The sequence below is a fragment of the Polistes dominula genome, unplaced genomic scaffold, assembly GCF_049000335.1.
Source record: "Polistes dominula isolate Pdom_NZ unplaced genomic scaffold, Pdom_raw_medaka contig_78, whole genome shotgun sequence".
Taxonomy (NCBI): Eukaryota; Metazoa; Arthropoda; class Insecta; order Hymenoptera; family Vespidae; genus Polistes; species Polistes dominula.
The window spans coordinates 3914900-3931077 of record NW_028301042.1 but is presented as its reverse complement, the minus strand read 5'-3'; the positions used below and the strand labels follow the sequence as shown (position 1 = coordinate 3931077).

Sequence of the window (16178 nt, the reverse complement as noted above, 5' to 3'; positions counted from 1 at the left end):
CATTATTATTATAATAAAAAATAGAGGTAAGTATTAATGAAACGTGTACCGTTATATTCGAAATCAAACAGTAAAATTTCAATCAGTTTAACTTATTATAAAATCGGTGAATTATCAATTATTGATTCTTGTTAGTATGATACTCCGAAGGTAACATATACATATGATAAAAAAATAATAATATTCCCATAATAAATAGAAATTTATTCTTCTTTAGAACAATCCATGAAAGTACTTTCACAGAGAACAATGTAATCAGTTTATCGATGGGTTTCGAAGAGCAAAGTACGTAAATAGATAAATACATATTTTTAAATTATAATATACATATAATTTTGTCGAATAATTAACAATCATTTGAGTAATGGGTGAAAGCGTTAATATAATTTATTTTTTAAATTAATAGATATTATTTATAATTAGCTATCGATCAACGTATTTTAACATGTATACACGCGCGTGCATACGCATGCTTACTCATACATACATTAGACCAAACACACATACACTTCGATCAGATGAAAAATTAACCTTTATAACATTTCGACGTTTACATTAAACTGTAAATCAACTGTGGATTGTATCACAGTTTATGTTTTTCTTTACCCCTTGTTACTCTCATTCTAACCCTAGTTGTATGATTCGTCTATTTTCGTATAGTTTTCTACAATTTTATTGTCATCGTTGTCCTCGCCTAATATAAGACGTGATAAATTATTCAAATAACTCACTTCTTGTATCATTTATAATGATTATAATGCACGTTATTAAAACACAATAATATATTTCTATATTATTTATTTTACATAAACGCCGTTATATAGAATTAAATATTAGATGTTTGGAGATAAAGAAAGTACTTCTTGTTGTCATAAATCGAGAAAAAAGAAGGTCAAATAAATGAAAATAAATGAAAAAATAAGAGAAAAAAAATATCATTTGTACTGATCACACATGGTAGGCGTTTTTTTACACACCTTCAAAAAACCTAGCTTCGAGAGAATGAGACAAATGCATAATATCACAAGTAGGATCATTTATTGTATAGTATTATTAAAATATTATTTTTCTATACTTCTACTGTAAGTAATATTATTTTTATTGGAAATTTAATGGGAATTGTAGTGTTTTTTTTTCTTTTTAAATGTGTCATTTATCTTCTATTAAAAAATGTCTATGGGTTTTTCTTACAAAAACATATAAAAAAAATTTTTATAGATATATAATTAATTTTATGAATCAAATACCTTGTTTGAAGAAATAAAAAAAAATGTTACAATAATTTATTTGCTTTTGAAATATATTCTTTTTCCCTTTTTTTTTTCTATTATTTTCTATTATTATTATTGTGAAGATTTCTTAGTTAGAAAGTCTTTCGGACCGTCATTAACTGCAAAAGGAAGACTAACATTGGTAACTTCATTGTTCTTTTACAAAGAACCTTTTCCAAAGAACCTTCTCCTATTTCGACCTTTCCTATTTTCTATGGTAAAGAAAAAAATAAAGAAAAACAGGTGACTTTAAGGTTAAGAATTAGAAATTTTTCGTTTCAGCTGTTTCCCACTATTTGAATAGATTTTTTAATGAATTGTTCCCCCCTCTCCTAAACCTGAAAACCTATAAAGACGGCTGTACCCGAGGAGTTTTTAGATCAGTTCTGTTTTACTGGCAGTCTTTGCTTGCATCCACACGCGTCTCTCGAAAAACGAATCGTTACAGTGTACTCTTTATTAGTTATTATATACTGTATTAACGAGTTGTTAATAGTGAAAGTTTAAGAAAATGGCCGATAATGGGACACGTAAAAGATCTATTCGCCGGTAAGATGTGAACCTATGTATTAACTCTCATTGATAATTTCATCCAATTATTATAATTATTTAACATTTAAAAATAAATGGTCTTGTTTATTAAATATTATTTTTATGTAATATGTAAATAGTTGAAGTAAATGTAAATATATATATATGTATTATATGTATATATATATATATATATATATATATATATATATATATATATATATATATATATATATATATATTAGGATGAGTCATAAAAATCATTTTTTTTTACAAGTGCTACGGAAAAATGGGTAGCAAGACACCTTAAAAAAATTCTCACCAAATATGAGCTCTTAATTTTAATAGGAAGATCCTCCGTATCGCAGTTTTTAATTTTTTTCTCAGTCCAATAGATTAAAATTCATAACTCTTCATTTATTAATTGTACAGAAAAATGTTCTGAACGAATTTTGTAGAAAATCTAATGCTCTACAAAAAAGGTAAATTATATTTTTTCCGTAAACATCACTATTTGAATGATATTGAAGATTTAAATTTGATGATTTTTAGACAAATTTCATTTTTGTTGATGAAGTTTATAACTCGACAGTAAATGACTATTTAATAGTGGACAATACAAATTTTTGTAGGAATTTAACTGCTCTATAAAAATGGTGTCTTATGTTTTGGCGATTAAATTAGTCTTTCAAAAGATATTCATCATCAAACTTTCATGTGTACTGATTTTATAAGTTTATACTGATAGATATAAGTGTACTGATTAGATATTCGAAAAATTTCAATATAATTTATTAATTTTGAAAAAATTTACACGAATTTTAGTTTTTATCAATTGAGAAACTTCAAAATATTTTTCTGGGTTTTTTTTTATGGTTTCCATTATAAATATATTATGATATATTTCAGTTTTAGTGAAAAGAAATGTCCAATTAGTTATAAAAAAGTTTTTTATTTTAATTTTCAACTGAGTTATTAATTTTTAAACAATTTTTCGTTGCAAGTAGGGTAATTTTTTTCATGCTCTTTAATAACCTGCAATAAAAATTGACATTGCTCTTCGTTTTTTGTTAAGCATTATTTATATTCACTTTCTAATGCGACACCTCGCTCTGCCACATCGTTAACAACATCCAATTGTGCGAAAAATTATTTATTTTTATTATAACTGTCATCAGTAGACCATAAATCAATATTTTTGCCAAGAAAATCATACGGCAGATCAAAGAGCTCAAAAAGTTTCAATGGCTTCTTAGAAACAAAGTCACTTATGTTTTTTTGCAGAATTGAGTCCAAATTCTTTTTATCAGTTAAAATATTTTTGCTTTAGAATCTTTACCTTCGCGAGTCTTAAGAGCTCCGACAATATTCTTCTTTATGTTTAATGGAACGGTATCATGAAATAGTGATAAAATGGCAAGTTCATTACTTAAGTACTATAAATATAAAGTCATTTTTTCACATGTAGCTAAGAAAATCAACGAATTAATTTGCCTGTACTTACTTAAATTTTTCATGAACTCTAAGTCGTGATTAGCAACAGAAGTTGCAGAAGTTGATGAGAACCAAGCCTTTACATACACCATAACTATAAAACTACAAAGTTGTCGAAGACCATCCAATTCTTTCTTAGAAAGGACAAATCCATTGTTCGTTGATAAAAACTAAAATTCGTGTAAATTTTCTCAAAATTAATAAATTATATTGAAATTTTTCGAATATCTAATCAGTAAACTTATATCTATCAGTATAAACTTATAAAATCAGTACACATGAAAGTTTGATGATGAATATCTTTTGAAAGACTAATTTAATCGCCAAAACATACGAATCCATTTTTATAGAGCAGTTAATTTTTCTACAAACATTTGTATTGCGCAGTTTTTAATAGTCATTTATTGTCGAGTTATAAACTTCATAAACAAAAAAGAAATTTGTCTTAAAGTAATCAAACTTATTAAATCTTCCATATCATTCAAATAGTGAGGTTTACGGAAAAAATATAAGATACCTTTTTCGTAGAGAATTAGATTTCCTACAAAATTCGTTCAGAACATTTTTCTGTACAGTAAATAAATGATGAGGTATGAATTTTAATCTATTGGACTGAGAAAAAAATAAAAAACTGCGATGCGGAGGATCTTCCTATTATAATTAAGAGCTCATATTTGGTGAGAATTTTTTTAAGGTGCCTAGCAACCTATTTTTCCGTAGCACTTGTAGAAAAAAAAATAATTGATTTTTTTGACCCACCCTAATATATATATATATATATAAAATTCCTTTAACTGTTTACAACCGAGTAATTAAAATCAGTTAAATTTAACTAATATATGAATACTTTGATATCAGTTTATGTTAATGACGAAATGTCCGTTTTTCTAATGCTAATAAATATATATTTTTTTTATTAGTTAGAAAAAATCTATACTTTTAGATTTTAATTAAATACTTAAATAAACTTAGAAAATAAAAAATAGTGTGTCAAAGTATTAAATTTTAATGATTTCACTATCATACTAATATAGAATAAATCTCAACTTGTATTTATGTTACATTTAGGTTTTGTGGAAAAGGCTGCTGCTGTGGAGGATGTAATAGCCAATTTCTTCATGTTGAATCTACTCGCCATCAATCAGGAACTTCTGAAGCAGAGATATTACCATCCAATACTTCTTGTCGCTTTTTCTTAATTGGCACATGCAAGTATGATAGTGCGTGTAATTTTCGTCATGACTCTGAACCTGCTAATGACGCATGTATACAAAACAATTTACAAGAGAGTTCTTCGATAAAGAAACATACTGTCCCTACTGCAGCTTCAATGCAGTTAAAAAATACGTATGTAACCTATACTCACTTATGTAACAATTGTATTTCAAAAATAATCTTTGATTTTATCTCTCAGATAATAAATCGCAAATCTTAGTATCTGATTGATAATAATTGTATACGTTTAACATGTTTAGTACGGGACCTATTTTGTTTCACTTTTTTCTGACCATGATAATCCGTTAGGCAAAGATATACAAAGGAAGATCAGTCATTGGTGACTTACGCAACTTGAACATAAAGTCTGCTGTCAACCACTATTGATTGACGTATCGTTGAATCTGTTAACACTTTGCCGACCGCTTACTTCTCGTTTCGACTTTCGGCTGCCAACGTGAGATTTTAGTATGTTATTTTTAATGGTGTAGACTTTAGAAATATACAAACATAAAAATCGATTTTTTTTACAAAATTTTACACTAGTAATGGCCCTTAAAAACGGCTGGTGAGGAGCGAAGTAATCCGAATTACTGCTGCCATCTTAAAGTGAAAAAATTTTTACGAAACGTACGGACGACAAAGTGTTAATATGGAGAATATCTTTCAATATATTTAGAAAATATATTTTTTTGAAATAGTTTTTTGCCATTCGAAAATAATAATACTAGAATTATTTGTGTTTGCAGCATGAGTAGTATTCATGTGGATGAAAAATTGGTTAAAGCTTCTGATTTTTTATCATCGACTGTCTCATCAGTTGCTGGTTCTTCTACATCCAACAACGAATTGTTTAATACTTCAGGAACATCAACTAGTACATCCAAACCTATTCCATATGCTCAAGTTTTAAATCCATCAGTTCAAGCATTCGATCCTTCTGATATTCAACGTAGCAAAGAAATGTCTTGCGGCATCTGTTTTGAAAAAATAATGGAAAAGTTACCAAACGAACAAACGTTTGGTATTTTGCCAAACTGTAATCATTGTTATTGTTTAAACTGCATTAAAGAATGGAGAAAAGCTAAAGAATTTAAAATTGAAATAAGTACAGCTTGTCCAGAATGCCGTATTATTTCCGAATTTGTATATCCTAGTAAGTATTGGATTGATTCAAAAGAAGAAAAAGAAAAATTGATCATGGATTATAAAAATGCGTTAAGGTAAGAGAAATAAAAAAAATATATTTTATATTATTCTTTTCTTTCCAAATATGTAATAAATTGTACTTATTGCAGTACCAAGAATTGTAAATATTTTAAAAAATATCGTGGGTTATGTCCACATGGCAATAAATGCTTGTGGTTACACGCTTTACCAGATGGTACTAAAATAAAGTTTGGTCCACGCCGTAATTCGGATAACGATGTCCTGCATTTATCATCCATGTTAAATAATAGTAAGTATAATTTATTATTAATTATACTAACTAATTAACAAAGTTAAAAAAGTATACTCGTCATGAGGAAGTAGCAGGATATTGTCATGACTAGTATACTCGTCCTGAGTAAAACTTAGTTATTATTTGCTATTTACATTATAACTTTTTTTGACAAACAAAACATATTCTCAAATTTATGTATGTGTAAGGAGAAATTAAATATTTGTAAATAAATATTTTTTTTTATTTTTTTAGTATGGGAAAATTAGCTAGAACTCAAATGGCATTGAACATTATATTTTCATCAAGGCTATTCAATACAAAGATTTGTATTGTAGTAGAAGAGGACCTATGGAGATGTATTCAAAAAAGTGTTTAACGTGGTCCTTCAATATCATTCCTTCAGGGTTACCTCAGTAAAAACAAAGAGAGCTTATATTAAATGTATCAATTTTCGTTAATTATATACATTAGAAACTTTATTGTACATTATTTTTATTAAAAACTATTTATTATGTATAGATTTGTTTTTATTTAATTTCTTAGTTTCCTATTCTATAAACAATTTAGCGTAGAATTATGAATTTCTACAATATTAACACTTGGGAAAATCAAAATATATATTCGTCGCATCAAATAAAGCATGTTATGTTCAACCAAAATTGGAAATATTTACTGATTAATATATATATATATATATATATATATATATATAATATTTCTTTAATGACTTTTCGAATTTATCTTTAATTTTTCTTTGAAATCGTATGCAGTTAATGTAGAAAGTAGTATTCGTAACTAAAATCAATTGTAAACATAGCCTTATGTAATTATTGTTGATCAACTAATTTTTTGTAAACAAGCAATACGAAGGTATTTTTTAAAGTCTTTAGAATACGTAGAATTTGTAACAAATAATAATTTACTTGCATAATTTATGCAATAATTTAGGAAAACAAAAATCAACGGAAATATCTAAACATTAAATATTGATGCATCTCGCGCATGAATTATTCTATTAAATTATTATACAATGTTACAAAAACTAATATTCTAAGACAATAAAGTACATTATCGTTATTTTTCTGTATTCTTTGCCAATTAAATGTTTTTACGAAAACTTTAAAGGCCTACTGTGTATGTGCGTGTATACGTCTTCTTCCCTTATAATTTATCTCTGTTATTTTGTCATGTTCTTAAACATATTTCAGAACAAAAATTTCTCCTTGGCCTAAAATAACATAGAAAACAAACTCACAAGAAATGTTTTTTTCTTTTTTGTCCGAATAGATCGTTTGTTGCTCAGAATTAATCATCAAATATATTTTTTTCTTCTTTTTGTTAAAAGAAATTTCTTTTATTTCGAATACCAAGCCACACACACACACACACAACGGTGGGAAGTCTTTATTTTTTTGACAGAGCTCAAATAAAAGAAATACAAAAATTCATTCCTATTATAGTAAAAATTTGTCCTGAATAATGTCTTGAATTTCTACAGAAAAACTTCCAGATAAAGATTACTTCTTTATAAAAAGAAATCCTCATGAATAATAGCACCTCTTCATCATTAGATCTTTTCAAAAATTTCGATTTGCTATTGTGCCGAAATTCGTTACACTTTCTCTGGTAATATTTTATAATATCTTCTTATACTATTGATTTTGTTTTTTTACTACAGATGTGTTTGTCTACAGATTTTTTTCCCCACTAATCCTTTTTGATAGGCGTGGTCAAGCTTAGCTTCTCCCATTTTAGTGAGAGTTGGGCTTTCCCTACTCTGTTCTCAAGTTTCAAACGTTTTTGGACTAGCATTTTTAATGTCACATGTCAATCGAGGTCATTCGTTGTATTCATTATATTATTTAAATAATTTTTTATCATTTGTTAAATTTCTTTAATTTTTTTCCTCATTTCTTTTTTGCTAAACACAGACTTTTTACTGAAATTGCATATTTTATAATAAATATTCAAATAAATACAAAAGACTAATTATATAGTGAAAAATAAATATTGGAAAATTAGCTAGAACTCAAATGGCATTGAACATCATTTTCACCAAGGCTATGCAACAGAAAGATTTTTATTGTAGTAGAAGAGGACTTACGAAGATATATTCGGAAAAGTATTTGACGAGGTCTTTCAATGTCATCCTTTCAAAGATACCTCAGAAAAAATGAAGACAGTTAGTATTAAAAATATCAGTTTTTGTTAATAGTATAAATTAGAAATTTTATAGTGACTTTTATTTTCAATAAAAATTATATATTTATTATGTACATATTATGGATTTTACTGAAGTAAAATTTTCCGGCTTTCCGTAAATAAGACCAATGGGCAGCGGACAGGAAATAAACGGATAAACGTGGAAAGGCTTACCGAAGGAGAAAACGGAACAAAGTACGCGGCCAAAGTAACGAAATGACTCGCGTCCACAAAGAAAATTGACAAAGGTGATGATAGTACGGATAAAAAATGGGAAAACATACGCGACGCGACATTCAAATCGGCGGAAGCCATCGTTGGTTTTTATAAAAAACACAAAATCAAACCGTGGTTCGACGAAGAATGCGAGTCAGCCATCAAAGTCCGAAACGAAGCGTGAATCACATGATACACGAAACACGGATCTAACCAGGGACCAATTTTATAATATTAGGCAAGTAACTCATAACTAAATTAAGAACAAAAATCGACAATTTTTAACACAAAAAGTTGAAGAAATAGTTGAAAATTGTCAAGGCAGTAACGTTAGTGGTATTTACGCGGGGATAAATAGACTCAGAAAAGGATTCAAAGCTAGGACGGAACTAGTAAAAGATACAAACAATAATTTAATTTAGGATGCAACGGGGGTATTGAATACGTGGAAAAATTATTTTGATCGGTTATTAAATGTAGATTCCAAAAAGAACCAGGAAACTTAGAATTTTGAGTTCCACACGATCTAACCTATGGTTAGTGAGCCGATTGTTTTAGAGTTAAATAGCGGGACTAAAAAGCTAAAAAATCATAAGTCCTCGAGTAACGACTTGATTCCTGCGGAGCTAATAAAATAGGGGGAAAGTAGATTGATTGAAGAAATTTTGGAACTAATTAAATTAATATGAAATAAGGAAGCATTACGGAACAATGGAAAGAGTCAATTATTATTCCAATCTTTAGAAAGAGCGAAAAAATAATAGTAGTAATTACCGGGATATCTAACTTTTACCTGCGTGCTATAAAATCTTATCGAATATCTTACCAGCGAGGATAGTTCTGTATGCGGACGAGATAATACGTGACCATTTGTGCGGTTTTAGGAAAAATAGATCGACTACAGATTAAATCTTAATTATTCGGCAGATCTTAGAGAAAAAATAGGAATTTAATCAGTTGGTACACCAACTTTATATAGATTTTCAAAAAGCATACGATTTGGTAAAAGGAGAAAAAAATGCTCGAATTCCTAATACGACAGGGGATATCAAGAAAATTGGTCAACCTTGTTCAACTTTGCCTAAAGAAAACTAGGAGTAAAGTGAGAATAGTTAATCAAATGTCGGAAACTTTTAGTATTCATAGCGTGTTAGAGCAGACGGACGCATTGTCACCACTTTCACCTCTTTCATTGTCCAGGCGCTTAAAAATCAGGATATACAGGACAATCATCCTACTAGTAGTCCTTTATGGTAGCGAAATGTGGTAGCTTACAAAAAGAAATTTAGAGTTTTCGCGAAAACAAAGTCCTTCGTAAAATCTTCGGGGCAAATCGCGACAGGGAGTCGTTTGAATAGAGAAAACTTAATAACGTAAAAGTATACCGATTGTACAACAAACCGGGCATCGGTTTTATTTATTACGACATGAACGTCGTAAAATTTCGCTGATTAGGATGAGACGGTTCCGGAAATTTTTTGATGATCTGTTTTTTTAACATTTTTTTAATGCATACCCGCCGCACCAATCGCCCCTCTGAGCCGCTTCATTGCCCACCAGGTGGCAATATCGCCCACTTTGGGAACAAAAATATAGTTATAGGAGATTTTTATTCTAATTCTTATTTCTTTCTATGTGAAAAAACTTATTTATTTTTGACATACTTTCTTGTTTATTATTACAAAATTTATTGCAATTGTTAAAAAAGGATAGACATTAATCCACAATTTCTTCTATTCCTAATGTAAGATTTAAATTTACGCGCCTAGATATAATAGAAATATGGCTAATAGGTTAAAACAATAAATGGATACGAAGCGTATTCGGGATAGAACATTCGATATAGATCAGTCGATAAGCGCGGACGTATAAAGAGAAATATCATAGTTGAATATTGTTAATTATACTATTTTATATCAATTATAAAGTTTAATAAAAGTAAAATTGTAATACTGTTGCAAATAATATAATATAAACCCTGCCGAACTCGCTGCATATTTTCTCAATACTAAGAGAAAATTTAACAGCAATTACATGAGATAAAAAATCAAACATATTAAAAAAACTATTAATGATTAACTAAAAGAAACCTGGAGAAACTACTTGCTTCATGTGTTCAAGCAGTTCGTTTCTCAAATGTCGATCCTCTTTTATTACCTCTTTAAATGATAAGATGTCCTGAACATTCAAACGATTAAATTTTATAAAGACTATAGAGTCATGTAAGGCAAGTGTGCGCATTTTTTTTTTTAATTATCATAAAATGATAATATTTGTATGAAATAAATTGAAAAAAATTTATTTATTTAAAGACTTTATTATTTTATCAATTAAAATCAAAAAATTAATTTATCAATTACATAACTTGAAATAAAGTTTACATAATGGTAATTTTAGAAAAAAATTAAAATAAAACTTAGTCAGAGTGCGTACACTTACCTCAATATCGGGGTATATGTGCGCAGCACTGCGGGTAAGTGTACGCACTTATAATAACTTAAACGGTAGCTTGTTAAATATAGTAAAACTATATTTAATGATATAAATATTATTTTTTATCAACATTTACCATTATTTATTTTATTTTTAATATTTATATATCAAATATATACTTTCACAAATACTATCTATCTCAATTTATATCGAGAAAATTATTATATATTATTATTATTATAATTTTATTATTTATTTGTTCAGCTGCTTTTATTTTACTCAAACCAACAGTAATCAATCTCTTAGCAGCATCAAATTGATCACTTGAAACAACGGATCTATGTGGAGCCATTTGCTTTTAATTTCGAGGCATTATTGTTTATTTAGATAATATATAACTTAAAAAATATCATGTAGGCAGATCACACGTGTTAGAAGTGAAACCTTCGAAAAACTAAGTTTCGAGAGAATAAGACAAATGCATAATATCACAAGTAGGATCATTTATTATATAGTATTATTAAAATATTATTTTTCTATACTTCTACTGTAAGTTATATTATTATTATTGGAAATTTAATGGGAATTATAGTGTTTTTTTTTCTTTTTAAATGTGTCATTTATCTTCTATTAAAAAATGTCTATGGATTTTTCTTACAAAAACATATAAAAAAAATTTTTATAGATATATTTTAAATTTTATGAGTTAAATACCTTGTTTGAAGAAATAAAAAAAAATGTTACAATAATTTATTTGCTTTTGAAATATATTCTTTTTCCCTTTATTTTTCTATTATTTTCTATTATTATTATTGTGAAGATTTCTGAGTTAGAAAGTCTTTCGGACCGTCATTAACTGCAAAAGGAAGACTAACATTGTTAACTTCATTGTTCTTTTACAAAGAACCTTTTCCAAAGAACCTTCTCCTATTTCGACCTTTCCTATTTTCTATGGTAAAGAAAAAAATAAAGAAAAACAGGTGACTTCAAGGTTAAGAATTAGAAATTTTTCGTTTCAGCTTTTCCCCCACTATTTGAATAGATTTTTTAATGAATTGTTCCCCCCTCTCCTAAACCTGAAAACCTATAAAGACGGCTCTACCCGAGGAATTTTTAGATCAGTTCTGTTTTACTGGAAGTCTTTGCTGGCATTCACACGCGTCTCTCGAAAAACGAATCGTTACAGTGTACTATTCATTATTTATTATTTATAGTATTGACGAATTGTTAATAGTGAAAGTTTGAGAAAATGGCCGATAATGGGACACCTGAATTATTTATTTGCCCGTAAGATGTGAACTTATATATTACTTCTAATTGATAATTTTATCAAATTATTATAAACTATCTTAACATTTTTAAAAAAATTGTCCTATTTAGGAAATACTATTTGTATATAATATGTAAAAAGTTAAAGTAAATATAAATATATATATATATATATATATATATATATATATATATATATATATATATAAGCAATTTATTTAACTATTTACAACCGTGTAATTAAAATCAGTTAAATTTTACTAATATATGAATGCTAAGATATCAGTTCATTTTTATCATGAAATGTCCGCTTACTTATGCTAATAAATATGCTTAGTTTTATTTATTTGAAAAAAATCTATATTTTTAGACTTTAATTAAATACTTAATACAACTGGCAAAATAAATTATAGTGTATCAAAGTAAAGAATTTTAATGACTTTAATATATCATACTTATATAGAATTAATCTTAACATGTATATTTATATTCATTTCTTGTATCTATGTTTCATTTAGGCTTTTTGAAAAAGGCTGCTGCCAAGCAGGAAATAATTGCCGATTTCGTCATGACTTCGAACCCCCTAATGACGACGCTTGTATACCAAGATATTTACGAGGAAAGTTAAAGCTACGACGTCCTAACATTACTGCAACTTCAATGAAGTTAACAAATACGTATGTAACACATATACTGTTTTATGTAACAACTATATTTAAAAAGTAATCCCCGATTTGATCTTTCAGATAATAAAGCACAGATCTTAATATCTTATTGATAATAATTGAAAACATTTAACACGCTAAGCAATAAAGCTATTTTGTTTATTTTTTTGTTCAGATCATAATAATCCGTTATGCAGGAATTAAAATATAAAATACAATAATATAAAAAATACAAAATAACATTCCGGTATACACAGGAATATCAGTCATTGGTGACTTACGCAACTTGAACATAAAGTCTGCTGTCAATCTTTAATGACTGACGTAACGTTTAATCTGTAAACACTTTGCCGACCGCTTGCTTCTCGCTTCGACTTAACGCTGTCAACTTTAGATTTTAGTATGTTAATTTTAAAGGTATAGACTATTGAAATATACAAACAGAGAAATCATTTTTTTCCAAATTTTACACTAGTGGTGGCCCTTAAGAACGGCTGGTTAGAAGCGAAGTAATCTAAATTACTGCTGCCGGTTATAAGTGAAAAAATTTTTACGGAACGTACGGACGACAAAGTGTTAATATATCTTTCAATATATTTAGAAAACACATTTTCTTCAAATAGTTTCTTTCCATTAGAAAAAAATAATAATACCAGAATTATTTATGTTTGCAGCACGAGAAGTATTCATGTGGATGAAAAATTGGTTAAAGCTCCTGAATTTATATTATCGACTACCTCATCAGTTGCTGGTTCTTCTACATCCAACAACGAAATGTTTAATACTTCAGAAACATCAATTGATAAATCCAAACCTCTTTCATATGCTCAAATGGAAAGTCCATCAGATCCACCAGCTTCTGATATTTTGGTGTCTATTCCTTGCCGACCTTTTAACAGATGTCCATATTTCACATCTACAGGGCTATGTAAAACCAACGGCCCATATTTATATGTTGTAAGTATATATATTTATAAGTTATAAGTTATTTACTCTTTTATTAGTATTTGTTAATTTCTTGAAATTTAATAGAAGTTGAGATAATATACTATTTGATATCAGATTTTATAAATATACCTATTAACATATTGAATAAATTACTGAGCTCGCGGGTGTTGTCTAAGCACTTAAAGATCAGAACATACAGTGCGATCATCCTACCGGTAGTCCTTTATGATAGCGAAATGTGGTCACTTACGTTACGGAACGAGAAGAAATTTAGGGTTATCGAAAATAGAATTCTTCGTAAAATTTTCGGTGCAAAACGCAACAAGGAAAACGGGTTTGAATGGAGAAAACTTAATAACGTAGAAATACACCGATTGTAAAACAAATCGGGCATCATTAACGTCGTAAAATTTCGCTAATTCGCGATGGGCAAGTCACGTTGGGCGCATGTAGAAGGGGCAAATTGCGCAAAACATACTGATCAGTATACCGAACGGGAAAAGATCAGAGGTAAATAGGAAACTGAGACATAGATGAATGAACAATATTAGTAGGGAAATTGAAGAAATATGCTAGGACTATCGCGAATATAGGAGTCGTGCTCAGTAACGGGTATCTACACTGGCGTGATTTAATATTTTCTGCCATGAACTTTTTAATTCTTAACTTTTAATTCTTAACTACTATTAATATTATTAAATAATAATAATAGTAATAAAAATAATAATAATAAGAAGAATAATAATCTATTATCATATTAGAGTATACTTGGTAATAACAAACTAGCATTTAAAGTAATATCTATCTGAATTGTAACAAAATATTTTAACATGATATATTTTTTTTTTCTATAGGCATGTATTAAAAAACATGAAGTTGACAAGGAGGTATTATTTATTTATCAACGTAGCAAAGAAATGTCTTGCGGTATCTGTTATGAAAAAATAATGGAAAAGTCAGCAAGCGATCGAAAGTTTGGTATTTTGCCAAACTGTAATCATTGTTATTGTTTAAACTGCATTACAAAATGGAAATTACATAAAAACTTTGAAAAGAAAATAAGAAAAGCTTGTCCAGAATGCCGTGTCATCTCCGAAATGGTATATCCTAGTATGTATTGGGTTGATGCAAAAGAAGAAAAAGAAAAATTGATAATGAATTATAAAAATGCATTAAGGTAAAAGAAATAAAAAAATACATTTTATATTATTCTTTTCTCTTTCCAAATATATAATAAAATTTGTTTCTTATAGTATTACGGATTGCAAATACTTCAATAAAGGTCTTGGAAAATGTCCACTGGGTAATAAATGCATGATGCTACACGCTTTACCAGATGGTACTAAAATAGACATTGGTCCACCTAGTAATTCGGATCATGATTCGAAGACCACTTCAGATCAAAAGGATGAGGACAGAAAGATTACCTACTATCCATCGTTAAGGATGACCGGGACGACCGGAACGACCGGGAGGACCGCAAGGGCTGCAAGGACTGCTAGGTCTGCAAGGACCGGTAGACTATAGTTATAATAAATGTACATTAAATGACATGTATTTATTGTTATATTTAAATAATTATTGAATTTATATTAATTTTCCATTAAAATAGAAATATTTTCAAATAGAAGAAATATGAAACGTTCCCTCAAAAAAAATACACAATACTTGCGATTATATTTAAAATTAAAATAATATAACTTACTGTAAAAAAATATAGAAAAACAATAAACCAACCTACGCGATTAAAAGACAAATGCACAGTATTAAGAGTAATATAATTGTAGGGTTTGATTATTATAATATTATTATCATATATAACAAAATGCACGGGTATGATCTTGGGATGGGCTAGCTGACAAAAACTATCACTATCCAAATTGTATCAATTAAGATAGAATGCTGAATCCTATAGCCATAGATAGTCACTATAGTCGTAGAATGTTCATCTACCTAAAGATACCCTCTATTGTAAACTAATTAAATATAATATATCCTTTTCTGAAATTCAGATAGATGTTGGTTTTTCTGTGAATTTGAGATATCTTTATCATGGGTCAGCACACATAAGTATTTTTTGTGATCCATAGTTTCGGTGTAGAGTTCATGATTCGGAAAAGAATACTATCCAAGATAAAAGATATTAGATTTGTAAATGAAAGATTAGGATTGCTCGTATTGCAAGGTTGATGGTACAAGATTGCGATTATTATTGTACACGCGCCGACGGAAGCTAAAGAGGACGAAATTAAAGACGGGTTCTACGAGGAACTCGAGCGCGTCGTGGATCAATTGCCGAGATATTATATGCAGCAGATAGTCGTTAAGGATTTTAACGCAAAAATCAATAAAGAAAATATATTTAAAACAACATTCGGGCCAAATTGTCTTCATGAGGAAAGTAATTGTAACGGAGAAGGTAACAATAATTGAAAAAGTCGTATAAATATATAAATCTCCGAAATGCGTACGATTCGGTAAAACGAGAAA

General features: G+C 28.4%; 1 protein-coding gene across 1 annotated transcript; it reads left to right on the top strand.

Annotated features, from left to right (window-relative positions):
• Window positions 1-4350: 4350 nt before the first annotated feature.
• On the top strand, window positions 4351-13537 carry LOC107073774 (uncharacterized; the record flags this gene model as incomplete). The annotated part of the gene is made up of 5 exons (XM_089174915.1): window positions 4351-4643; window positions 5261-5734; window positions 5810-5970; window positions 12594-12752; window positions 13415-13537. Coding segments are annotated over 4 exons (1038 nt in total), but the record flags the coding sequence as incomplete, so codon positions are not given.
• Window positions 13538-16178: the final 2641 nt, after the last annotated feature.